Source organism: Thamnophis elegans, chromosome 4 (genome assembly GCF_009769535.1).
Source record: "Thamnophis elegans isolate rThaEle1 chromosome 4, rThaEle1.pri, whole genome shotgun sequence".
Taxonomy (NCBI): Eukaryota; Metazoa; Chordata; class Lepidosauria; order Squamata; family Colubridae; genus Thamnophis; species Thamnophis elegans.
This window is the reverse complement of record NC_045544.1, coordinates 135,181,999-135,209,958: the sequence shown is the minus strand read 5'-3', so window position 1 is coordinate 135,209,958 and position 27,960 is coordinate 135,181,999. Positions and strand designations below refer to the sequence as shown.

Here is a 27,960-nt window from a genome sequence, read left to right as displayed (position 1 = left end):
AGTTTGAAATAATGGAGCTTTCTGTCTCAATCCACCCGCCGGGTGAATTTGCAGGCGACTCCCCAATTGACAACCGTTATACGGATAGTCCTCGACGTACGTCCAGAATTGAGCCCCAAAGTTTGCTCAGTGAGATAGTTGCGAAGTGAGTCTTGCCCCATTTTATGACCTTTCTTGCCACAGCTGTTAAGTGAATCACTGCAGTTGTGAAGTTAGTAACTTGGTTCTCCCCCCTTGTCTTTGCTTCTTAGAAGGTCGCAAAAGGTGATCACATCACACATAACACACACACATCACACACACACACAACACTGCAATTGTAATCAAGATGAGCCAATTGGCAAACGTCCAAGTTTTGATCACGTGACACAGATGCTGCAGCGTGATATAAGGGTGAAAAACTTTTTTCAATGCTGTTGTAACTTTGAGCGGTCACTAAACGAAGTGTTGTATGTTCGAGGACGAACCGTATTAGTGATTGCTTGAACTTACAATGGCACTGGAAAAAAACTGACAGCTGTTCCTCGCACTTATGACTGCCACAGCATCCCCACAGTCACATGATCAGAATTTGTGTGCTTGGTAAGCGGCATTGCATTTATGACGGGTTGAAGTGCTTGTGGCCATTTGCAACTTTTCCAGCCAGCTTCCGACAAGCCAAATCAACAGGGGAGCCAAATTCACAACGACTCACTCAGATTCACTTAACAACAGCAACGATTTGCTTAACAACTGTGGCAAAAAAAGTTTGTAAAATCGAGCACGACTCACTTAACAACCGCTTTGCTTAACAAAAGAAATTCTGGTCCCAATTGTAGTTGTAAGACCAGGACTATCTGCATTTTGTTTGTAAGATGTAGTGTTGTTGTTAGTTGCGAAGTGGTGTCCGACCTATCACGACCCCAAGGACAACGTTCCTCCAGGCCTTCCTGTCCTCTACCATCCTCTGGAGTCCATTGAAGCTCACGCCTGCTGCTTCAGTGACTCCATCCAGCCACCTCATTCTCTGCTGTCCCTTTCTTGTTCTTTTGCCCTCCATCTTTCCCAGGCTCTTCTCCAGGGAGTCCTTCCTTCTCATTAGGTGGCCAAAGCCTTTGAGTTTCCTCTTCAGGATCTGGCCTTCTAAAGAGCAGTCAGGGTTGATCTCCTCTAGGACTGACCGGTTGGATGGCCTTGCAGTCCAAGGGACTCAGTGCAGGAGTCTTCTCCAGCACCAGAGTTCAAAGGCCTCCATTCTTTGGCACTCAGCCTTTCTTATGATTCAACCTTCACAGCCATCCATTGCAACTGGGAAAACCGCAGGCTTGACTAGACACACTTTTGTTGGCAGGGTGAGGTCTCTGCTTTTTAGTATGCTGTCTAGCTTTGCCATAGCTTTCCTCCCCAGGAGCAAGTGTCTTTCAATTTCTTGGCTGCAGTCCTCATCTGCGGTGACCTTGAAGCCTAGGAAAGTAAAATCTGTCACTACCTCCATTTCCCCCCCCCCCGCTCTATTTGCCAGGAATTGAGAGGGCCGGATGCCATGATCTTAGTTTTCTTAATGTTGAGTTTCAAGCCAACCTTTGCCCTCTCCTCCTTCACCCCCATCAAGAGGCTCTTTAGCTCCTCTTCACTTTCTGCCATTAGAGTGGTACCCTCTGCATATCTGAAGTTGTTGGTATTTCTCCCGGCAATCTTAATTCCAATTTTTGATTAATCTAGCCCTGCCTTTCTCATGATGTGCTCTGCATATAAATTAAATAGGCAGGTCGACAGTATACAGCCTTGCCAGACTCCTTTTGAACCAATTTTGAACCAATCAGTTGTTCCAGTTGCTTCTTGACCCGCATATAGGTTTCTCAAGAGACAAATGAGATGGTCTGGTACTCCCATCCGTGGTACCTTCAATATAAAATGAATTGATAGACTTCCTACATGCTTTATAGTGGGAAACCCCTTTTAACTTCCACCATAAAATATGTAGGAAGTCTACCACAAATAGGCGGAAGCCAAAGCAAATATTTCTTTATCGAGAAGCATTAAGCCTAGAAACGAAGAGATCTTCAGCCTGGAGCCAGCTGGGTGACCTTGAGCCAATTTCTCCCTCTTTCACCCCTAGGAAGAAGGGCGCACCACTTCTGAAAAATCGTGCCAAGAAAACAGCCGGGACTAGTCCAGGCAACACTTAACTCAAAGGCATAAATAAAAAAGCACACACCCCATGCTCTACCAGCGAGACCTGTTTTGCGTTTACAAAACTTTACACGTAATTTCTAATCTTGATGGTGATTTGTGGAGAGGTGCAAAGGAGATAATTCTTCTCTGTTTTCTCCCCAAAATGAACCCATCCAACTATTCTGGAAGTTTCAATCAATCGGAATAGAGCTGGAAGGGACCTTGAAGGTCTTCTAGTCCAGTCCGTTGCTCAAGAAGAAGACCCTATAGCATTCCAGACAGGTGGCTGTCCAGACTCTTCCTAAAAACCTCCAGTGATGTAACTTCCAAAAGTCATTAAATTAGGGGTGTCCAACTCGATTTCAATGAGGGCCGCATGAGGGTTGTGTTTGACCTCAGGGGCCTGGAGTGGATGTGTCCACGGTGGGCGTGGCCAGCTTGACGTCACTCATGTTAGGGGCGTCTATGGCGGCCCGAGTGCTCTGCCAAAGAAAATGGGCTCCTGAACTTCGTTTTTAGCTGTGACGGCCTCCTGCAATCCTCTGCCAGCGAAAACGGAGCTCGTGATGGCACTATGGGCCAGTCCTTTTCTGTTTCCAGGGCGCTCGATGGGCCAGATCTAAGCACTCCGCGGGCTGGATCTGGCCCCTGGGCCTTGAGTTTGATACCCCTGCACTAAATGAACTGTTGTAAGTCGAGGACTATCTGTACATGGGGATCTAATCAATTAGCAGCACTAAATTGGCGCTAGATAAGAGTTAACAGAAATCAAGAGAGGTTCATCTTCGACCCTTTGTGGGAACTTAATGATTCCAGGCTGATTCCTGTCTTGACTCCGCCCACCAGGCTCTACCTCTTCGTCTCCTGCAATATATAGACATTTTGTGCTTTGCATTTCCCATTTTCAGTCACTAATACGCGGTTTCATCCTGTATAATGTGGCAAATTTCCAAGTATGACAGAGGATCCTGGGGGGGAAATTGCTGAGCCTTTGATTATAGGGAAGATAATTCTGTCACCAGAGATTAATTCATACCCTGCAAAATTGATAACCAAACCTGCAAAGCTGCCGCTCTTTAAAGGACACAAATTCAGTTGCTAATTTGTTACGGAATTTGGGATGCAGGGACTCCTAATCTCCTTTGCTACTACAAAGGAGCTGAAGATCAAACTGGAAGGGCCCCAGAGGGAAAGCTTTTCTTTTAATATCTCAAGTTCAGACAGAGTTCAGATGGTGCCTGCGGAGATGCCTTCTCCCACCCATCATCCTTGTTTCTGCCTTGCTTTTTGCCTCTGCTAGTGTTGCGTCTTCTATTGAAGCCGCGGCTCGTATTGACCAAATCGCAGTCTGAATTTGCCTGTTATAAACCATTTAAACCCACGGGTTGCACATCTGCACAGCTTGAAGTTCGTTTGGCACGCTAAGCACACCTAAGCCACATTTTAGTCGCGTGCAAGTAACATAAAGCAAACCTCGGCGCACTTGTTTACCGATATTGCAAGTCATAAATCACCCTGCACGAAAAAAAAACCCCTCTCAGTGGCTGAGCTCGCAAATCACGCTAAGCCAACACTAATTTTTTTCCTTCCTTCTAATTTAGTCTCATCGTTGTGATTTGCAACCCGAAAACCCAGAAATTATGTTGCTACCACTACTAGGTCGTCAAAAAGCACCACAAGCTGTATTTCAGCAGGCGTATTTCTCCTAAGTCCAGGGGAATAATTAACTCCCGTGATTTTCCAACTTGACGGTGGACTTGATTTCTAGGCCTTCTTGAACTTGGGGTGAACCTGCTTCGAGTCTTCCCTATCTCGTGTTTTATTGCCCTGAAATACTGGATTATATGTTTGGACCAGAGTGCCATAGAGACCGAGTTTCCTAATTCAATCAGCTTTGCATGTTGTTTTAAAAATGCTGATAATAATGCTGCGTATTTCTCAGATAGGTGAGTGGCCTTTGGAATCATATAGGAGGTCCTTGACTTCTGCCTGCCAGTCCCGCCTCCTTGAGGAAAAAGTAAGATAAAAATGAAAAAGTGACTTTAATAAAAAGGGACCAAAAAAAGGTTTGTTATTTTCAAACCCTTCTCTGATATATCTCTGGAGATTCTCCGTCATCCAGGTCATGGTTGTCCCAAAGGTGCTTTTTCAAGAGGTAACTGGCCTTTCTGGTTTTTCTTTGAAGACGTTTCGCTGGGCCTCCTCCGGGTGCCGTCAACCGGACAATGCCGGTTGGCGGCTTCCCGGGGGAGGGCCTTCTCTGTTGCTGCGCCGGCCCTGTGAAACGATCTACCCGCAGAGATCCGGACCCTTACCACTCTCCCGGCCTTCCGTAAAGCCGTTAAGACCTGGTTGTTCCGGCAGGCCTGGGGCTGTTGATGGATATCCAGCCCCCGCTTAGATGTACTGGATGATGTGAATTTTTAATATTGTATTTTTCTATTTTTAAATTTAAACTGTTTCTGTCTTGCTGTGAGCCACCCAGAATCCCGATAGGAGTGGGCGGCATACAAATTTTAATAAACCTTAAACCTTAAACCTGTTGCTAAGCGAAACATTTGTTAAGTGAGTTTTGCCCCATTTTATGACTTTTGTTGCCTTAGGTCAGCAACAACCTTTCTTGCCAGAGTTGTTAAGTGAATCACAGCAGTGGTTAAGTTAGTAACTTGGTTGTTAAGTGAATCTGGCTTCTCCATTGGCTTTGCTTGTCAGAATGTCAGAAAAGGGGATCTCACATGATCCCAGAACACAGCGACGGTCATAAATATGACCCAGTTTCCAAGCGTCCGAATTTTGATCATGTGACCATGGGGGTGCTGCAAAGGTCATAAGTGTGAAAAATGGTCATAAGTCTTTTTTTAATGCTGTTGTAACTTGGAATGGCCACTAAAGGAACTGTTGTAGGACTACCTGTCTTTAGAATATAGAATATAACAGAATTGGAAGGACTTTAGAGGTCTTCTAGTCCAATTTAGAGCCGAGGTGGTGCAGTGGTTAAATGCAGCACTGCAGGCTACTTCAGCTGACTGCAGTTCTGCAGTTCGGCTGTTCAAATCTCACCAGCTCAGGGTTGACTCAGCCTTCCATCCTTCCGAGGTGGGTAAAATGAGGACCCGGATTGTTGTTGGGGGCGATATGCTGACTTTGTAAACCGCTTAGAGAGGGCTGAAAGCCCTATGAAGCAGTATGTAAGTCTAACTGCTATTGCTATTGCTAACTTCCTGCTCAGGCAGGAAAAACTATACCATTCCAGACCAATGTTTATCCAGTATCTTCTTTTGAAAAAGTTTATCCAGTATCTTCTTTTGAAAAAGTTTATCCAGTATCTTCTTTTGAAAAAGTTTATCCAGTATCTTCTTTTGAAAAAGTGGCACGCGGAGCTCTCTCTGTGGGCACGCAAGCCGTCGCCCCAGCTCAGCTCCACCACCCACACTTGTGCGTGCCACTCAGCAGCCAGCTGATTTTTGGGTCTCTGCCGTGCATGCACAGGGGGCAGGGCGCATGTGGGAGATGTGCATGCATGTGGGGAAGTCACATGCACAGGGGGTAGGGGGGAGCATGGGAGGGTGCAGCACCCCCCCTGCAGCTTGTTTTTGGTCCCAGGAGGCTGTAGGGAGGCCTATTAGGCCCAAAACGGGGCGCGGGAGGGGTGTGTGCCCCATTTTCGGCATGTGACAAGAAAAAGGGTTAGCCATCACTGCCTTAGGTTAAACTCCTTGCTCAAGCAGGTGACCCTATAACGGGGGTAAAACTCAAGGCCCGGGGGCCGGATCCAGGCCGCGGGGTACTTAGATCTAGCCCGCGGGCCCACCCTGGAAACAGCAAAGGACTGGCCCGCAGTGCCTCTCCCAGCGAAAACGGAGCTCGGGAGGACTGTGTGTGTCCCTCCCGAGCTCCGATTTTGCTGGCAGAGGGTTGCAGGAGGCCATCGCGGCTGAAAACGGAGCTTGGGAGCCCTTTTTCGCTGGCAGAGCGCTAGGGCCACTACATGCACCCCCCAACACGAGTGACATCGAGCTGGCCACGCCCACCTCACATACACACCCAGATCAAACACAACCCTGATGCAGCCCTCAATAAAATCGAGTTTGACAGCCCCTATAACATTCCAGACAAAAGGCTTTCCCATCTCTCCTTAAAAACCTCCAGAAAGGCAAAGCGAAAATCCATAAAGCAAGTTTCTCTCGATTACCTGCTTCGACGGATGCTCGTCTGCCAGCGCTTTAAGCAAAGATGTCTTTCCTACTTAATATCTGACATACTTTACAGTGCAGCAATGCCAAGAACTGAAGCCGGGGTTTTCTTTAGAGAAAACAGATGTTCCAGCGCGTAAATCGCAGCAGTTGTGAATTATTACTGTGTCAGTAAATTTGCAGGTGCTTAGTTTATACACTCCATTTCGGTGCACAGGGTTGTGTAGCAGATGCTAAGAATGATATTATAAAGTCCTCCTTGTAATCCCTTGAAACCTAGCGCAGCTGTGCATTAGTTCAGCTTCAGTTCCAAAGGGTGCATCTGAACATGCATTGGATTGCATTGTTTTTCTTTATCCGGAGATGCCTCTCTTGCCACAGCGAGTGGCTCAAGGTGGAAAACCACATTTAAAATTAAAACAACAATAGACGTAGTGTAAAGGCAACTTAATATAACAAAACAAAAGAAAAAAGAAATGGCAGCCAAGAATAAAACCGCAAAGCAAACGCACCACAGCCTGGGTCTGCAGCTCTTTAAAGCAGACTCTTAGCTTTTTGGGATCTAATTTCAGGAAGGAACCTTGGAGGTCTTCTAGTCCAGCCCCTTGCTCAAGCAGGAGACCCTATACCTGTGATGGCAAACCTATGGCACGTGCCAAGCATTGTCACCAGCTGCTCTTCTGCTTTCAGTGTGCACATCCACACCGGCCAACTGGTCTTTGCCAGCGCCGGAGCACTGGAAAATGGCCTGAAAGTGACCCGAAAAATGGCTTAAAATTAGGGTGTTTTTCGGGCCACTTTCCAAACCATTTTTGGGTCATTTTCAGTCTGCTTTTTGGGCCATTTCAGGCTGTTTTGGGGGCCATTTTAGGCCATTTTTAGCCTGAAAAATGGCCCCAGAACACTCAAACAAAGCCTGAAAACAGACCAAAAACGACCTGAAAAGCAGACTGAAAATGACTCCAAAAACAGTCTGAAAATGGCCCAAAAAGCAGCCAAAAAACCCAGCATGCACCCCAGCCAGCTGGTCTTTGGGTTTCCGGCGCTCCGGCACACTCATGCAAACGCGTTCTGGTTTGGGCACTCAGTGCCAAAAGGGTTCACCATCACTGTCCTATACCGTTCCAGACAAATGTTTATCCAATCTCTTCTTTAAAACTTCCAGTGTTGGAGCATTCACAACTTCTGGAGTTAAGCCGTCCCACTGATTAATTGTTCTAACTGTCAGGAAATTTCTCCTTATGCAGGTTATGTCTCTCCTTGATTAGTTTCCACCCATTGCTTCTTGAATTGCCTTCTGATGCTTTGGAGAATAGCTTGACTCCCTCTTCTTTGTGGCAGCCTTTCAAATACTGGAATACTGCTATCATGTCTCCCCTGGTCCTTCTTTTCTCTAAACTGGCCCTACCCAAATCCTGCAGCCATTCTTTGTATGCTTTTGTCTCCGGGTCTTTAACTCATCTTAGATGCTCTTCTCTGCACTTTTTCCAAAATCTCAACATCTTTTTTGTAACGTGGTGACCAAAACTGGATGGAGTATTCCAGGTGTGGTCTGACTAAGGATTTATAAAGTGGTAGTAATGCAGAAGGAAGATTCTTCGGTCATAGAATCCAGCATCCTAAATCCAGCTCCACGATTGGTGCTTGTTGGAAACACTATTGTATTGTGGTTTTTTTGCTTTGTTTTGATGTTTTGTTTCATTTTTTTAAATTAATGTTTTATTCCATTTTTCTTACGGTATAAATAACCGGAGGTGGCCAATCTCTCCTCCTATTTTCCCCACAACAACCCTGTGAGGTGGGTTGGGCTGAGTTTGAGTGGCACCCAGATGGCTTTCATCTTGAGATGACTTAAAATGGACACCTACCATCAAAAACGTCACCCAAAAAGCACAACAAATAATGTTTTTTCTGCACCAACTCAGAAAACTAAAACTTCCCAAAGAGCTGCTGATTCAGTTCTACAGAGGAATTATGGAGTCTGTCATTTGCACCTCCATAACTGTCTGGTTTGGCCCTGCAACCCAAAAATAGCAATAGCAGTTAGACTTATATACCGCTTCATAGGGCTTTCAGGCCTCTCTAAGCGGTTTACAGAGTCAGCATATTGCCCCCACAGTCTGGGTCCTCATTTCACCCACCTCAGAAGGATGGAAGGCTGAGTCAACGCTGAGCCAGTGAGATTTGAACCGCTGAACTGCTGAACTAGCAGTCAGCTGAAGTGGCCTGCAGTACTGCACTCTACCCACTGCGCCACCTCGGCTCTCAAGACAGACACAGACTTCGAGGGATAATTAGAACTGCAGAGAAAACAATGGCTACCAACCTGCCTTCCATTGAGGACCTGCACACTGCACGAGTCAGAAAGAGGGCTGTGAAAATATCTACAGACCCCCTCACATCATTTCTCCATCTCAGCGTGCTTGCTGGGGATTTCTGGGAATTGAAGTCCACACCTTTTAAAATTGCTCAGGTTGATAAACACTGGGCTATAGATGCAAGTACAATTGGACATGACACAGATAAACAAGAGTGTCAGGCCTGCAGTTAACATTCCTTTTAGGATTTTTGGCCTACCACACACACTATTATTTCATTATGTTGTTTCATTAGTGTAATAATTGGGAGGGGGAATAGTAAGGAGTAGAATTGTGGAATGTGTTGTTGTCATTCCTTTGTAAAATCAAGATCATGTTTTGTTTCCGCACCTCTGCACCTGACCGGAACTAAATGGGTGGAAATGCCAGCGTGGCTGAAGAAGATTGAACCATGTGATGGATTTATGGGTGTGGGGCTAAGATCATGAACTTTCAACTGGGTGGAATGCCAGGCAATGTTCCCTCTAATTTTTTTTCAGTCTGAGCAGAAAAGTATAGTGTTTGAGAGGCACATTTTCATGCCTGAGCACCTGAATTTTTTTCACAGATGTCACCTAACAACAAAATCAGTATTATTTGAAACTCAAAGTTATGTTTATTCAAGGTACCCGCTTAATTAAAAGTGTTATATAATATCAGTATCACTTAACAACGCTCCTGCTTAGCAACCAAAATGTTGGCTCAGAAACTCTGGCATTTGAAGCATGCAAGTCTTAAAGCTGTCAAGTTACAAGACCCTTGCACCCCTAACCCTTTAGGAAAAAAAAAAACCAGGGGTGTTCAAACCTGACAGCTTTAAGACTCGTGGACTTCAACTCCCAGAATTCCTCCTCCAGTCATGTTGGCTCAGGAACTCTGGCATTGAAGTGTGCAAATCTTAAAGCTGTCAAGTTACAAGATCCTTGCACCCCTAAGCCTTTAGGGGAAAAACACCCCAGGGGTGTTCAAACCTGACAGCTTTAAGACTTGTGGACTTCAACTCCCAGAATTCCTCCTCCAGTCATGCTGCTCTTTCGCCTTGGCGCCGCTCTGTCTACCTCTGTCCGGACCTGGCAGCTGCGGCAACGTCATCAGCCTGGATCTACTCCATCTTTGTTTTTTCACCGGGAGCAGGGTCGTCGCTGAAGATGCCGACGAGCCCCTGCCGCCACCAGAACAACTGCTGCCGCCTCCTCCTCCAACAGCACCACCGCATTTGCTGCCCGGCGCTGCGGCTGAAGTAAACCCGCCAAAGCTCCCGCTGGCGCCCCTCTTGTGGCAGCAGCGCCGGCGCCTCCCCCTCTGCTCAGAGCACCTGAACTGGGCACAGCGTTACCCCTGCCACCGCCATGCTTTTGAGAAGCCATGAGGCCTTTTTTCCCCTGCTCCCGCCCTCTCCACCACCTTCCTACTGGCTCCCGCGATGGCGCTGCCGTCAGGTTCCTCCTCGCTACCTCACCTTTGCCAGTGCTCCCGCGCCCCTTTCCCCTCCTGCGGTTGGTCCTAGGAGACTGGCCGTGCCGCTTAAGCTCCTACCGCCATCCCCACCCCCCGCGCCCATGCTAACCTTAACCAGGACAGAAAATCTGAGGCCCCTCAGCTTCCGGAGCCTGTGACTTTAGAAATCACTGCGCGGCAGTTGGTAACTGCTGCGCGGTGTTTTCTTGCCACGTGCGTAGCCACGCAGCCGCGCACCTTAGAGGGAGCATTGATCCCAGGAAGCTTTTATATTTGGGATTCCACAGCCAACAATGTCTGCCTTATTAAATTGGAACTTTAAGGATAGTTCTGCCTTGGACTCTGATTTAATTCTGCATGATACTTGGAATGCTGACAAAGGGCTTAGCATGCCAAGTTCGTTATCACAGGACAATCCTTTATCTCGTAATCACCCAGGCTCAGCCTCTGCTGCTTTAAGCCCAAACCTGTCCCATAATACTGGGCAGGCATTGATCTCTTGTGTTAATTCCCAGGGCATTGAAAGTGCAGATGGTAGTCCTCGACTCACAGCCATTTCGTGACCAGAGTTAAAACGGCACTGAAAAAGCTGACTTTTCACGCTACTGACCGTTACAGCATTCCCAGGGTTATATGATTAAAATTGGGATGCTTGGCAACTGGCATGTATTTATAACGGTTGCAGTCTCCCAGAGTTCATGCGATCCCCCTTTGAAACAATCTGACACACAAAGTCAATGGGGGAAGCCTGATTCACTTAGCAACCACATGACTTGGTTTGAACAAGTCAGTTTCCCCGTCTTCATTCTTTGCATACTTTCTAAATCAGGCCAGCTTTGTGGATCGGGGGGGGGGGGGGGAGGAGAGAAAGGAGGGGAGTGTGGCTGTTTGAAGAATGCAGCTTAGGGAAAGATTAGAGCTGGATCACTCTTCCATGTATGCTCCAATACATTGCAGTACAGGTAGTCCTCGACTTACGGCCACAACGAGCCCAAAATTTCTGATGCTAAGCAAGACAGTTAAGTGAGTTTTGCCCTATTTTATGACATTTCTTGCCTCAATTGTGATGTGAATCACTGCAAGTGTTAAGTTAGTAACATGGATCTGAATTGGGCTTCCCCATTGACTCTGCTTGTCAGAAGGCATGTATATCTTACCTGTGGGCGGGTTATCTCCAGGATTGGTCACAGCTAGAAATGACACAGCACTTAAAGGCACTGTAGCTGGAAAGCTGACAACCTGGGTTTGAAACCGGAGGGCCGCATGACGAGGTGTGAGCACCTGTTCCTTACTCCAGCTCCTGCCCAACTAGCATTTCAAAAGCATGCAAATGCAAGTAGACAAATAGGTACCCCATCGGTGGGAAAGTAACAGCAGTCCCACGCACTTGGTGTACAGGTAGTTCTCAACTTATGACCACAATTGATCCCAAAATCTATGTTGTTAAGTGAGAAATTTGCTAAGTGAGTTTTGCCCCATTCTTGGACTTTTCTTGCCACATTTGTTAAGTGGATCAGTGCAGTCGTGAAATTACTAACATGGTTGTGAAGTCAATAAGAACCGGGGTCTTGAGGCCGTTAAGAACTGGATGAGTGCTAACAAACTGGTACTCAACCCGGACAAGACCGAGTGGCTGTTGTGTTTCCCTCCCAACAATTTGGCTAATGTTCCAACACTTAGGCTGGGGGGTCAAATTTTATACCCCTCAGATAGGGTCCGCAACTTAGGAGTCCTCCTGGACCCACAGCTGACTTTTGACCATCAGTTGTCAGCTGTGACCAGGGGGGCATTTGCCCAGGTTCGCCTGGTCCGCCAGTTGCGGCCCTACCTAAACCGGGAGGCTCTCGCAACAGTCACTCGAGCCCTTGTGATCTCTAGGCTGGAATACTGCAATGGGCTCTACATGGGGTTGCCCTTGAAGTGCATCCGGCGACTGCAGTTAGTCCAGAATGCAGCCGCGCGAGTGATAGTGGGCGCACCGCGGTTCGCCCACGTTACACCCATCCTCCGCGAGCTGCACTGGCTACCTGTCGGTCTCCGGGTGCGCTTCAGGGTACTGATGACCACCTTTAAAGCACTCCATGGTAGTGGATCTGGGTACTTGAGAGACCGCCTTCTGCCGATTACCTCCCTCCGACCGATTAGATCGCACAGACTGGGCCTCCTCCGAATCCCATCCGCCAGTCAATGTCGACTGGCGACTACATGGAGGAGAGCCTTTTCTGTTGCAGCTCCGACCCTGTGGAACGATCTCCCCGTCGAGATCCGCACCCTCACCACCATCCAGACCTTTCGCGCAGCCCTCAAGACCTGGCTCTCCCATCAGGCCTGGGGATAGGTTCCCAATTTACCCGCCCGAGTGTTGACTGTTGAATGAAAGTTGTGTTTTATTATTTTTCTTTTGTTCACATTTTGTTTGTTTTTCGATATTGCACCCCCTTCCCCGTGATTGTAAGCCGCCCTGAGTCCCCTCAGGGAAAAGGGCGGCCTATAAATCTTAATAAAATGACTATAAAAAAAAAAATCTGGTTTCCCCTGTGACTTTGCTCGTCAAGAGAGGATCACATGACCCTGGGACACTGCAACCGTCATAAATATGAGTCAGTTGTCAACCATCCAAATGTAAATCACGCGACTACTGGGATGCTTCAACGGTGGGTTTCACATTTTGTTACCACCGGTTTGCCCCCCCCCCATCCGCGCCCCCCCCTCCCGTGCATGCGCCCAGTCACAAAAACGTGCCTAAATAGAACAGCATAGAGCCAGGGCGGGTAGACGGGCCCACCCGCAATTTCCGCTACCAATTCGGGCGAACCGGTTTGAACCGGCTGAATATCACCTCTGGTTGTAAGTGTGAAAAATGGTCATGTCACTTTTTTCAGTGACAAACTTTGAATGGTCACTAAATGAACTGTTGTAAGTCGAGGAGTACCTGGATAGTCATGCTAGCCACATGAGCATAGAAATGTCTTTGGGAAACGCTGATTCCCTTGGTTAAGAAATGGAGGTGAGCATCTCCACCCTAGAGTTGGACACAACAGGTCAAGGGAACAACTTTATCTTTAAAGTTGGCAACTTGTTATGCCAAAAGAGCTGCGGGTCGTGCAAGGTTTTCAATTGTGCTTATGATTTTTTTTTTCTATCTTCCTTTTGGGCTGAGGTGTCCTTGTAAATTGGGAATATTTCAAGCGAATGTATTAATGTCGGGAAAAACTGATTTCAGCTTGCATTTGAAGGCTTCTGTGAACTTGAGAGCCGAGGTGGCGCAGTGGTTAAATGCAGCACTGCAGGCTACTTCAGCTGACTGCAGTTCTGCAGTTCAGCTGTTCAAATCTCACCGGCTCAGGGTTGACTCAGCCTTCCATCCTTCCGAGGTGGGTAAAATGAGGACCCGGATTGTTGTTGGGGGCAATATGCTGACTCTGTAAACCGCTTAGAGAGGGCTGAAAGCCCTATGAAGCGGTATATAAGTCTAACTGCTATTGCTATTGCTAACTTCTCAATGTATCTTCTTGGTTCCCATCTATTAAAGAAAGCTACTGTATTTTTTGGAGTATAAGGCGCACCTTCCCTCCCCTAAAAGTGGGTGAAAATTTAGGTGTATCTTATAGACTGAATACAGGCATTTATGGCTTCCCGAACAGTCCGTGTGTCCCATTTTCGCCCTCCCCAGCCCCCAGAAGCACTCTACACATCCCGTTTTTGGGCTCCCAAGCCCTCCACTTGTCACCTTCCCAGCCCCCAGAAGCACTTCAAAAACGGGTGCATTTTTGGCAAAAAAAGGCCGTGCAGAGCACTGCAGAGTGCTTCTGGGGGCCTGGGGGAACAAAAATCCGACGCACGGAGGCTAAAAACTACTTTTTTTTTCTTGTTTTCCTCCTGTAAATTTAGATGGGTCTTATAATTTGAAAAATACGGTACTTAAACATTTGCTATAATGGCTCCCACTCCTAAGCGGCCATGTACAATGTAAATGTGGGTTTTTCTCCTAATAAGGGGATTACATGCCAGGGAGGCTTTTTAAATTTGCCAATGGATCAGTCGTAATGTGGTGAAAGGGAGCTGAACACCTGCATTTGAAAGCCGGTTTGTATAGAAGAAAAGACTCTTAAATTTAAGCTTTTTTCTTCCTTGTTGAAAGCAATGTCTCCAAAGCGGGTTTTCTATTGGATTCCAAGGAGGACAAATTCAAGATACTGATAGAAAAGATCATTTATAGCTCAGGGTTGAAACGAGGGGTCCTTGGTGCTCTCTGAGCTGGGTGGTTTTCTTGTAGATGTTTCATGACCCAACTAGGTAACATCATCAGAAAGATGCATGGAAGCCATCTTTTACAGGCCTGCCACTAACAATTCCAAGACGAGAAGGATCACAAGATGTAGTTCTGGAATACCAGCCTCAGGTCAGCAACAACCTTCCTTGCCACAGTTGTTAAGCGAATCACTGCAGTTGTTAAGTTAGTCACCTAATTGTCAAGCGAATCTGGGTTCCCCATCGATTTGGCTTGTCAAAAGGTGAACGTGTGAGCCCAGGACTCTGCACCGTCATAAATATGAACCAGTTGCCAAGCACCTGAATTTTGATCACATGACTATGGAGATGTGGCAACGGTCATATGTGTGAAAAATGATCATAAGTCACTCTTTTCCAGGGGTGGGATTGAAAAATTTTAGCAACCGTTTCTCTGCCCAGTTGCTGGGTGGGCATGGCCATGGGGGTATGGCCTACTCAGCCTCCTGTACCACCGGCGCAGGGGGTGGGGGCATCTGGATTTTTTTTTTCAAGCCTCCGGGAGAACGAAAACGGCCCTCCCCCAGGCTCCAGAGGCCGGAAACAGGCCCGTTTCTGGAATTCCAGAACTTCTAGGAGTCCCGTTTTTCGCCCTCCCTAGGCTCTGCAATTACCTGGCATGATGAACAGACCGCGTGGAGACTCCGGCGAAGGGCAGGGTGGGTGGGGCGGGGCCAGCCAGTCCTTCCAACTACTGGTTCGGCGAACTAGATGTAAAATTTGCCCGAACTGGTCCAAACCAGCTGAATCTCACCCCTGCTTTTTCTACTGATGTAACTTCAAACAGTCATGGAAAATAAACTCTTATAAGTTGAGGACTACCTGGTAAGCCCCAAGAAAGAGACCACCAGGAATGTCACACGCCCATGATCTCCAGACCAAGCGTGGCTGCAGGTCTCCGATTCCTAAGTCTCAGGTGCTTTGAGAACAGAACGGAACCAGTTTGTTGTTCATAAAGATAATATTTGTGCTCTCCCCGCAGTTATCCGCTGCTGTAGAATTTCGTTCCTCCCATCCTCCTTGCTCTTTCTTTTTTCTTTTTTTTTTCATTTTGAGGCAGGGGGTATAGATAATTTGTAAAGTCTTTATGGCCCAAGACATGGCAGTTTTTATTATTGCTGGGATTGCAAGCCGGAAAATGGCCACAGCAATACGCATTCCATTAATTATTAAGGACAGTAAATCTTAAGAAGATTAAAACCTGGCATCTCCCGCAAACAGACCAGGCATTGTGGGAGAGAGAGAGAGAGAGAGAGAGATCTGCTTCTGCCCCATCTCGGTTAAGGGATTTTTTTTTTTTTTAATGTTTAACATTCTGCAATAGAGATTGGAACTAAAATTCTTTTCATCCGTGCCAGCACATGGTGGGCTGAAAGAGAAATAATTATTTACAAATCATGTAGTTGTTGCTGGCATATCAGAATCTGGTTCTAGGTTTTGGCTGTATCTCAAAAGGCAAAAAAAAATCCTCGTTTTTTTTTCCATTGTGGGTGTTCAACTGACAATATATTTATATTTATTATTGGTGCAGATATTGAGATGTTAGAAGTGCAGTTGGCCTTCTGGAAAAAGATCAAATTTATTCCGAAGGCTTCTTCTACATCAGGTCCATATCCCAAATTTGACAGTATTTATAGATACCCGTGCTTCATGACAAAACGATGTGCCCCAACACTGGAAGTCTTTAAGAAGATGTTGAATAGTCATTTGTCTGGAACGGTATAGGGTTTCCTGCCTAGGCAGGGGGTTGGACTAGAAGACCTCCAAGGTCCCTTCCAACTTTGCTATTGTATTGTATAGTAGAAAATGATGACTAAATGAACGTTGTAAATTGAGAACTTCCTGTATATGAACTTCAAGGCCTGAATTGGCATTTCCTTGAAAATTAGAGGGATGTGCCAATTTCTGAGGCTTACTGGGTGATAGATGGTAGGAAAAAGGGAAACTGCAATAGCTAACCTAAGGCCAGAAATACAGGTTATCCTCGACTTACAACAGTTCACTTAGTGACCATTTGAAGTTACAACGGCACTGAAAGAAGTGACTCATTTTTCAGACTTTATGACCATTGCAGCATCCCATAGTCACGTGATTTACATTCAGATGCTTGACAACTGACTCACATTTATGACGGATGACGTATCCTGGAGTCATGTGACCATCTTTTGCCACTGTTTCCGACAAGCCAAGTGAACAAGGAAAGCCTGATTCACTTAACAACCGGGTTACTAATTTAACAACCGCAGTGATTCACTTGGCAAGACAATTCGTAAAATAGGGCAAAATTCACTTAACAAATTTCTCACTTAGCAACACACATTTTCAGCTTAATTTGTGGTCATAAGTTGAGGACTACCTATAATTCAAAGAAGTGTGAATTGAATGACCGAGGAGAAATATACGTTAGCTGAAAAGGCCACAGGAGAAAAATCAGGCGGCTTTATTATTTAGCTCCCCTTTTAATGGTTAGCCTTGTTATGAACCCGAATCAAAAGTTTAATCAGTGAATTAATTTCAAGAGCCCTGGGGAATTCTGGGAGTTGAAGTCCACACCTCTTAACAGTTGGCCAGATTGAGAAACACGGCTCTCGACGTTGCTTTTCAGGAATCCGCTAAATAACGCCAGCGATTGCATCCCTTCCACAATATTTATGAAGCTTCAATATTTAATTCGATATAAGAGCCTCGTTCTGGGAAGGAGTCTATCCCACATCCAGCTCCGTAGCTAACAGCTGTGCAGTTCATTCCCCACTGAAAGGCAATATCACACAGATGCCAATGAGTTGGAAGAGAAACAGCTGATTGCGTGTTTTAAGTTTAGGAACTAGGCGCAGGCTGCATATCATTTTCATAAGTTATGTCTGAGGCAGGGCAGTAGCTGCTGGATTTGGGTTTGTCTTTAAAAAAAAGAAGGACTAGGGGGTACATGACAGCATTATTCCAGTATTTGAGGGGCTACCAAAAAAAGAGGGGGGTCAACTTGTTTTTCAAACTCGCTAACTAACTAAAAGTGGATGGGGTAACTCACTGCTTACTCCAGGAGTTTGCTTCTGACCAGCTCAAGGTTGACTCAGCCTTCCATCCTTCCAAAGTCGGTAAAAATGAGGATCCAGATTGTTGGGGGCAAGATGCTGACTCTGTAAGCTGCTTACAGAGGGCTGTAAAGCACTGTGAAACGGTATAGAAGTCAAAGTGCAATTAATTTTCCAAAGCATCTGAAGGCAGGACAAGAAACAATGGATGGAAACAACTCAAGGAGAGAGACAACTTGGAAATGAGGAGAGTCTTCCTAACAGTGAGGATGATTAACCCACGGGACAACTTGCTTCCAGAAGTTTTCCATCACTGGAGGTTTTTAAGAAGAGACTGGACAGCCACTTGTCTGAAATGGTATAGGGTCTCCTGCTTGAGGAGGGGGCTGGATTAGAAGACCTCCAAGGTCCCTTCTAGCTCTACTCCGATTCTGATTCAAATGCCTCCACTTGTATCATTTTTAATTTATCTATTAAATTTATATGCTACCCATCTCACCATTAGCGACTCTAGGCAGCATATAAATGAGGTATTAGCACCATCCCCAAGAAAACATAAATTGAGATTTGAAAGAGACACCTATAACAATAGAAAAAAGAAAGGGAGGGAAGAAGGAAGGAGAGGAGCAAGGAAGTAGAGAAGGGAGGGAAGAAGGAAGGGAAAGGAGAGGAGGGTGGAAGGGAGAGAAAGAGAAGGAGAGATAGTAGGAAAGGAAGAGGAAGAGTAGGAGTAGAAGAGAGGTAAGGGAAGAAGAAAGAGGTAAGGAGAGGCGGGTGGAAGGGAGAGAAAGAGAAGGAGAGAGGTAGGAAGGGGAAGAGAAAGGGTAAGAGTAGGGGAGAGGTAAAGGAAGAAAGAAGGGGAAGGAGAGGAGGAAGGAAGGAAGTAGAGAAGGAAGGGAGGGAGAAAAGAAAGGGAAAATAAAGTGGTGTTACAACAGGCGCTAGGGATGGTAAACAAATCCAAACTCTATAATCTCTTAAATGGAATAACAATAGTATAAGAATGGCAAAGAAAAAGAATAACTATGTGAATGTATGCCTATAATTGTATGTAAGAGAATAAATGACAGTAAGAATATAAAGCACAATATAGGTAAACAATATTTGGTTATAAATAGCTAAGTATAAATAAATATAGAATTGTACATAAAAATGGATAACGAATAAGGAGACGATGAATGCAAGATAGAAATGTATAGAAGGGAAAACACTAACTGCAAAGAAACAGATACGGAACTGAGGACCCGGATTGTTGGGGGCAATATGCTGATTCTGTAAACCGCTTAGAGAGGGCTGAAAGCCCTATGAAGCGGTATATAAGTCTAATTGCTATTGCTATTGCTGTATGATATACGATGGAACTTCTTGTTCCTATATTGTTTTAAGTCATGTGTTTGTTTTTGTTGAGGTGTTTATGTGTTTAAAATAAAAATTTATTTTTAAAAAATGAGGTATTAGCATAGTATTTCACAGTTTCTTGCCAAGGATCAATCACGGGGCATATGAAACCCACCTGGCCTCAGCTGAAGTTTCTACCTTTCTTAGATTTTGTTGTCTCCGAGGACAACCCAAAAACAGCTCTGAAAATGGCCAAAATACAAGCCACTTTTCGGGACATTTTCAGGATATTTTGGGGGCCTTTTTTGGTCCGTAAAACGGCCCAGAAAACAGGCCGAAAAATGAGTGGGGGCAGGACTAGCCAGTGGTAGGATTTGCCGTTTCGCCAAACTGCACAGAATCGTAACTACCTGTTCGTCCAAACCAGTGCAAACCAACAGAAGCTCACCTCTGTCTCCTCCGCATCAACTTGAGTCCCATTATGCTTTGTGCCGCTGAGAATGGTTGTCACCTGTCTCGGTGACAACTCTTTTTTCCTTCTGTGAATAAGCAAGGCTAATAACAGTGCATGGCAGCCAAGGAGGTGGTTGTTTGGGGATATTAGTGTTTTATATCCAGGAAAATTGGGGATCAAGAAGGGTTCTTTTCTTCCCACGGTTGAGAATTCCCCTGTTTCAGATTCATATCATAGTGCCAATGAGCAAAGTTCCTGTAGAGCTGAAAGAAACACAGTAAATAGTTTAGCCGTGAAACTGAAAAATGAGTATTGTTATTTTTTAAATCCTATTTTATTCCTCTGTCCATCTATTCGGTTCAAAATTCTGAACGGAGGCAGTTTTGAAATGCTGAGTCGCAACAGAAGAGTTGTATAGGGAGAAATTCTTTAGGCGCTGTCAATTAGGCAAAATATGCATGTATGAAAATGCCTATTGGATTGGAGGGGAAAGGTTGTGCTGGTGTTGTGGCCCACCAGTGGCCAGTGGAGCTGGCAGAAGATTCGGACAGTGAGGAGGTTGGGGAGGAACATGGGCCAGTCCTGGAGTCTGGGGAAGGCTCTGATGAGGGCTCTGTGTTAGAGGCAGAGAGGGGTCCAGGGCTGTCTGACAGTTATCAGCTGCCTTCGGAGTCAGACATCAGTGAGGCAGACGAACAGCTGGAACCTGTTCCCAGTGTGCGCATGTGCAGAGTTGCCAGAGAAAGGGAACAGCTAAAGAACAGGGGTCGACTTGGGAGTAAGACCACAGGTGGACGATGAATGGCCCCTCCCAGAGGAAATAAAAGAGGAGCGAAAGGGGAGTGGAGTTTGCAGGAGACCATTAGTTCGCTTAATTAGTTCATGACTCTCCGAGGCTCTTTGCCAAGTTCTGCAGAGATCAGCCTGGCAGCTCTCCAAGCCAGATAAGGTCTGTGACTGTAAATCCTCCCTTAAAAGTCTTTGCTGGACGTGAATGAGCAGAATTCACCGTAAATTAATAAAAGGGTGTTTTGTCAGGACAAGGAGTTTGCTTCACGCTCTTGGGAAGCCTCAGTCAGAACATCTGGGAATGAATAAATAGTTCTCAACCTATGAGCACAATTGGGACCAGAATTTCAGTGCCCAGGCAAAGCAGTTGTTCAGTGAATCCCATCTGATTTCATGACCTTTTTGCCATGGTGGTTAAGCAAATCACTGCAGTTGTTAAACGAATCATGCCGTCATTAAGCAAATCTGAGTTTGCCGGTTCGGAAGCTGGCTGGGAAAATCACGAATAGTGATCACATGACCCCAGGATGCTGCAACTTTCATAAATACAGGCTGGTTGCCATTTCTATAAGGACAAATCTATCTAATCTATCTACCAAAGTCAAAATTTTGTTTTTTTTAATCACAAGCAGAAAATCTAGAAGTCAAATCTACGTGAAAAACGTACTTAAATATATTCTCCTCTTTAAATAAAATGATCCCTCTAACCATTCCTGCTTTGTCTTCCTTGCTATGGAAATAGTATGTATTTCTATTTGCACCTGATAATAATTTGTGAGCTATTTTTATTAATAAAGTTCACTATATTCTTTCAAATTCTTTGACCTTACCGGGAGAAATACTCTAGAACTCTAGTTATATACTAGTATGTAAAAGCGAAAAGTTGAGGCTGGAGTGTTTTTATCTTGTACTGTGCTAAAAAAAAAGTCGGAAGTCAACACCATTTTTTTTTCTTTTTTCCTTTGTACCTCATATCTTCTTATCCTCTCTCCTTTCCCTTAATTTCTATTTTTCTTTGTATTTTATATATTAAATACATAAATAGATATCTAAATGCATGCCGGGTGCCAAGCACCCAAATTTTGATCCTGTGATGGTGGGGATGCTACAACGGTCGTAAGTGCAGGGACCGATCTTATATAGCTTTCTTCGGTGCTGTTGTAACTTTGAACAGTCGCTAGAGAATCATTGTACCTCGGGGACGACTGTAGTTTATCCTTGCATCTCTTCATTCAGACTTTTGAGGAAGACCCAGCAGTATGTTCAAAGGTGGTCAACCTCATAGATAGAATACGGTCTCTAAGATGGACAAGTGGTTGAGTTTGCCTTGTGAGACAATGGTCCGAGGAGGTCTTAACCTCCCCCTCTTCTTTTCTCTTTGAATATTTACAATACAATACAATAGCAGAGTTGGAAGGGACCTTGGAGGTCTTCTAGTCCAACCCAATGCCTAGGTAGGGAACCCTATACCGTTCCAGACAAATGGCTATCCAACATCTTCTTAAAGACTTCCAGTGTTGGGGCATTCACAACCTCTGGAGGCAACTTCTGTTCCACTAATCAATTGTTCTAACTGTCAGGAAATTTCTCCTCAGTTCTAAGGTGCTTCTCTCCTTGATTAGTTTCCACCCATTGCTTCTTGTTCTACACTCAGGTGCCTTGGAGAATAGCTTGACTCCCTCTTCTTTGTGGCAACCCCTGAGATATTGGAATATACTGCTATCATGTCTCCCCTAGTCCTTCTTTTCATTAAACTTAAGACAAGGGTATCAAACACCATTTCATTGAGGGCCACATCGGGGTTGTGTTTGACCTCGGAGAGAAGGCGGGGTGGGCGTGGCCAGCTTGACATCACTTGTGTTGGCACCTGTGGTGGCCCGAGTGATCTGCCAGCAAAAATGGGCTTGCGAGCTCAGTTTTCAGCTGCGACAGCCTCCTGCAATACTCTGCCAGTGAAAACAGAGCTCCATTTTCACTGGCAGAGGCACGCAGTCTGGTCCTTTTCTGTTTCCAGGGTAGCCCCACGGGCCAGATCTAGGCACCCCATGGGCCAGATCCGTCCCGGGGGCTGTGGGTTGGAGACCCATGAGTTAAGAAGTGCAAAGAGTTCTTATTTAAAACAAATGTGTCTAATTCCCCTCCTTCCCTCTCTCTTTTGTTCAATATAGTGACGGACGTAGAGCTAAAACGGCTAAAAGATGCCTTCAAGAGGACCTGCGGACTCTCGTGTTACATGAGCCAACAATGCTTCATTCGGGAAGTTCTCGGAGATGGAGTTCCGCCAAAGGTTGCAGAGGTAATTTCTCTTCCATCCCTCTGTCTCCTGCACATGCATGCACACACACACACACACACACACTCCGCCCATTGCAGAAATCAGTGTTTTAAAACATTTCAAGTGAACAACACCAAGTGAAGAAGCATATAGAATAGAATAGAATAGAAATTAGAAAAGAATAGAAATTAGAATAGAATAGAAATTAGAATAGAATAGAACAGAATAGAATAGAATAGAAATGAGAATAGAATAGAAATGAGAATAGGATAGAAATTAGAATACAATAGAATATAAATTAGAATAGAGTAGAAATTAGAATAGAATATAAATTAGAATAGAATAGAATATAAATTAGAATAGAATAGAATAGAAAATAGAATATAAATTAGAATAGAATAGAATTGAAAATAGAATAGAATAGAATTGAAAATAGAATAGAATATAAATTAGAATAGAAAAGAAATTAGAATTGAATTGAAAATAGAATAAAGATTAGAATAGAATAGAAATTAGAATAGAATAGAATTGAAAATAGAATATAAATTAAACTAGAATAGAATAGAAATTAGAATAGAATAGAATAACAGTTGCAAGGGGTCTTGGAGGTCTTCTAGTCCAATCCTCTGCTTAGGCAGGAAACCCTACACCACTTCAGACAAATGATTATCCAATATTTCACGGAGGAGATATTGGGGTTTGTCTCCACAGAGCCAAAGCAAGCTCCCCTTCTTTTGATACTGCAGGGCATTTTTAGTGTTGAAGAGCTCAAGGACAAAACAGATCCTCTTGCCTTCTTGTACGTAAAAATAATTTCATTCACATTTGCCTGCCAACTGGCAACCTGGCTGAATTTGAAATCTTCATTAAACTTATTTGCCAGGTATGCAGGTTACAGATGGGCTCAGATATTAGTTGAACCAGTAAGTTCAGATCTCTTTCTTTGTTCATGTCAGAAGCATGTGCAAATTATAGACATAGAACAGTCAACACTGAGCGAATAAAATAGGTATAAAACAGGTCATAAGAATATAAAAAGGGTAAAGGTTTCCCTGTCAGTCGTGTCCAACTCTAGATGTGCCCAGTTCTGTTTCTTGGCTGAGGGAGCCAGCATCATCCAAAAACATTTTTCATGGTCATGTGGCCAGCATGATTATATGCCGAGGTACATAGAACACTGTTACTTTCCCACTGAAGTGGTACCTATTAATCTAATCACATTTGCATGTTTTAGAATTGTTAGGTAGCCAGCAGCTGGAACAAGTGATGGGAGCTCATCCCGTTGCTCAAAGCTCGGGTCTCAAACTCGGGCTGTCAACTCTCCAGATGACAAGCTCAGCATCTTTAACCAATGAGCCACTGGTTCATAAAAATATAGTCCATATAAAAAGTATGTAGAATAAATAGTATTATAACTAAATAACATTTGCTGGGTATTGGGCCACGCTGATAGCATTGCTGTGCCGAGATGGCACAGTGGTTAGAATGCAGTACTGCAGCTTACGACTGCCAACTGCCGACTGCCTGAAATTTGGCAGTTCGAATCTCACCAGGCTCAAGGTTGACTCAGCCTTCCATCCTTCCGAGGTGGGTAAAATGAGGACCTAGATTGTTGGGGGCAAGAGGCTGACTCTAAACCGCTTAGAGGGGGCTGTAAAGCACTGTGAAGCAGAATATAAATGCTATATTGTTCTGCCTTCCTTCCTTCCTTCTCCTTCCTTCCTTCCTTCCTTCCTTCCTTCCTTCCTTCCCTCCCTCCCTCCCTCCCTCCCTCCCTCCCTCCCTCCCTCCCTGTCTGTCTGTCTGGAAGCACAGGGGTTAGAATGCTGCAGTGCAAGCTAACTCTGCCCATAGCCAGGAGTTTGATCCTGACCAGCTGAAGGTTGACTCAGCCTTCCATCCTTCCCTGGTGGGTAAAATGATGACCCAGATTGTTGGGGGCAAGAGGCTGACTCTGTAAGCCGCTTAGAGAGGCTGTAAAAGCACTGTGAAGCGGTATACAAGTCTAAGAGCTATTGCTATTTTCTCTCGCCAGCACGAGGTCTTCCTTCACACGTGTTGAAGGACATTGTATGCACCATAGTATGTGTGAGATGCATTGTTCTTCTCTACATTCGCACACAGAGTATCTTCTATAGGGAAGCCCCATTTTCTTAGATTGTCCTTGGATCTCCCTACCCCGGCGTGCAGTCTTATTTTGCTATTTGTTTAGCGGTTCTGGAGAGGGTTATTACACTGGATTGTTGCTTAACTGTGTCAGCTTTGTCCTGGATTTTCTTTGCTGGCACAGCATAGAGAATACGAATTGATCCTTTATTTGGCCTTTTGTGCCTTGGCTTCAGGGAGCACTAGGTGAATGGCAAAACTTAACATTTGATTGACCAGTTAGTTCGTTACCTGCTACTTGAAAGGATATTTCTGTCAAGTGAAAAATGTGATCTCATGCGAGCTTGTTGCTTTATGTGTCACGGGTCAATTATAATCTTATGTATTTTGCGCCTTTAGGAATTTTTTTTGTTTTGTATTATCTAACTGTCAGGAAAGGCTTTTCAATATCATGATGGATACATTTTCTTATATACTCGGCTTGTGCTGGGGAATATTAAATCCTCCAGGTTTAGTGCTGTAGAGGTTCTGAAGATATATTCTAAAGCAGGGGTGTCAAACTTGATTTCATTGAGGGCTGCATCAGGGTTGTGTTTGACTTTGGGGGTCTGAAGGGGCCGTAGCCAGCTGGATGTCACTTGTGTTGGGGATGCCTGTGGTCCTAAGTTCCGTTTTCGGTTGTGACAGCCTCCTACAACCCTCAGCCAGCGAAAACGGAGCTTGGGAGGGTTGTGTGTGGAGGCACCGCGGGCCGATACTTCGCTGTTTTCAGGACGGCCCTGCGGGCCAGCTCTAAGCACCCCATGGGCCGAATTCGGCCCAGGGGCCTTGAGTTTGACACTCCTGTTCTAAAGGGCCATGTTGGGGACAGATTATATTGAGAAGGTTTACCTATGTGGTCACTAAGGGTTGACACCAATTTGACGGCACATAATTTAAACTTCAGGATTCTACGTGAGTCATTTTGGCCTCAGGTCTATAGATGTTATCATTCACTATCAATAGAATATTTGCAGATTAGGGTTGAATCCTTGGATCCTTAGTGCTCTCTGAGCTTGGTTGCTTTCTTGAAGATGTTTCATTACCCAACTAGGTAACATCATCAGTGCTAGAAAGGAGTTGGGTTTTCTCCCTGTTAATATACAAGTGGCTTGCCCTGAGTGTTGGTGAGAGTTCTTGGTGGTTCCTTGTTTAGGCTATTGCTCACTATTACAGTAGCTTGTTTGTCTGAATTGGTAGTTCCTTGATTGTGGTATGTTTGTTTCTTAATTGTTGGTCAACACTAGCCCAGGAGAGGCTGGAAGGCTACTCCTCAGAGGTGGTATTCAGCCGGTTTGGACCAGTTCACCCGAACCATTAGCGGAAATCGCGGGTGGGCCTGCCCACCCGCCCCGGCTCTATGCTGTCCTATTTAGGCACGTTTTTGAGGCCAGGTGCATGTGTGGAAGGTGCATGTGAGAACAAAGCGCATGTGTGGAAGGCCGGATGCATGCGCGGAAAACCAGTGGTAACAGAATGTGAAACCCACCACTGCCACTCATGTTACTAGGTGGCTGTGGGATACAGATCAAAGCTAATTTGCAAGATCATCCTAAGAATCTCCCTTATTTTTTCATTTGCTCTCTATGGCTTCTAATCAGATTTTTCTTCATTAACTACCCCTTTATTCCTGTTGCATTCACTTAATTCTCTATCCTCATTCTCGGGTTTCTGCTGTGTAACATTTCTTGGACAAAGCAGCTAATTCTTTCTAATCCTATTTTTACTCTGCTGTCTCCTGTTATATAGTGCCAGCCCCCTTAAATAACCCAGCCAGGAAATCATCTCAACAGGAAGGGTGAAAATATGCCTGATTGTATATATTGAATTGAGGGGGTTCTTGGTGCTCACTGAGCTTGGTTGTTTTCTTAAAGACGTTTCATTACCCAAACTAGGTAACATCATTAGTGCTAGAAGAGAGTGCTGTTTATACAATATATAGTGGCTTGCCCTCTCAGTGTTGGTGGAGGGTTCTTGGTGCTTCTTCCCAGAGATCAACAGGCACATAGAGATGAACAACATCTACACACCATTCAAAGGAGATTTTCAAAAACCCAAAGAGGAAACAAGAGGACCAAAAGACTCCCTCACCAGCAATCAATTTCCAGATAAGCGGAAATCAACACCAAGATCAATACTGGACCAACTATCCATGCTGATCAGTGCATTCCTGTGGAATGTCTGCCTTATTTACTCTTTTCTAGCTTTGTCCAGCCTGATTTGCATGTTTGGATGTAATTCTTGTGCCTTGAAAACATAATAGCTCTAATTGTAATAGCGCTTAGGCTTATATATATCGCTTCACAGCCCTCTCCAAGTGGTTTACAGAGTCAGCCTATTGCCCACCTCCCAATAATCTGGGTCCTCATCTTACCCACCTCAGAAGGTTGGAATGCTGAGCCAACCTTGTGACTGTCAGGACCGAACTTCTGGCAGTGGGCAGAGTTAGACTGCAACAGCAATAGCACTTAGGCCAGCGTTTCTCAACCTTGGCAACCTTGAGATGATTGGACTTCATCTCCCTGAATTCTCCAGCCAGCAAAGCTGGGGTTTGTCATATGAACTTTACCCACTAGGACAAAAATTACTTATTTCTAGGGTAGAAATTACTACTTTAATTACCAGGAAGCAAAGCTGGCTGGGGACTTCTGGGAAGTGAAGTCCAACCATCTTAAGGTTGCCAAGGTTGAAAAAAAAAAAACCGACTTAGACTTATATACCGCTTCACAGTGCTTTACAGTGCGCTCTAAACGGTCTACAGAATCAACACTTTGCCCCTAACATTCTGGGTCCTCATTTTATTGACCTTGGAAGGATGGAAGGCTGAGTCGATCTTGATCTGGTCAGGATCGAACTCCTGGCAGTGAGCAGTGAGTTAGCCTGCTTTGTGCCACCATGATGACAGAGAAGTACTTTATTATTATTTTTTTAAAAAATTTTTTAGACAATTTGGCTTCCATTTCTTTCTCTTCACTGTCCTGTTGGAGCGGAAAAGTCACGTTTTAGGGAAGAGAAGGTGGTTATTTCAGAGTGTGTGCCATCTGAATGGAAGCCTTTTGTCTTGCCTCTTTTTTATTTGTGCATTTCCATTTAATCTCTACATTTTTTTCAGTGCCGGTTGGCAAGAGCTTTCAAAAGCTGGGTCAGCAGCTCAGAAGTCTGTCAAGAGAATTGTTAAGAAGGGCTCTTGTTTCGCTTCTGTTTTAGAGTACATATCAGATTGTGGCAGACCAGGCTGACTGGCACTGTTGATTCATGAAATTAGAATAGAATAGAGAATAGAAAATAGAAAATAGAATAGAATAAAAAATAGAATAGAATATATGGAATAGAATAAAGAATAGAATAGCAATGAAAAGAATAGAACAGAATAGAACAGAACAGAACAGAATAGAATAGAATAGAATAGAATAGAATAGAATTCTTTATTGGCCAAGTGTGATTGGACACACAAGGAATTTGTCTTTGGTGCAGA

The 27,960-nt window shown here is 44.9% G+C and overlaps 1 protein-coding gene across 6 annotated transcripts in view; it reads left to right on the top strand.

The window, feature by feature from the left end:
• The window catches only part of USP32 (ubiquitin specific peptidase 32), a 214,242-nt gene that overhangs the window by 40,620 nt on the left and 145,662 nt on the right, over positions 1-27,960 (top strand). For all 6 annotated transcript variants that reach the window (XM_032215792.1, XM_032215794.1, XM_032215797.1 and 3 more), the window contains exon 2: positions 22,234-22,361. In XM_032215792.1, the coding sequence (XP_032071683.1) occupies positions 22,234-22,361 (128 nt within the window). The remainder of the gene's footprint in view (positions 1-22,233; positions 22,362-27,960) is intronic.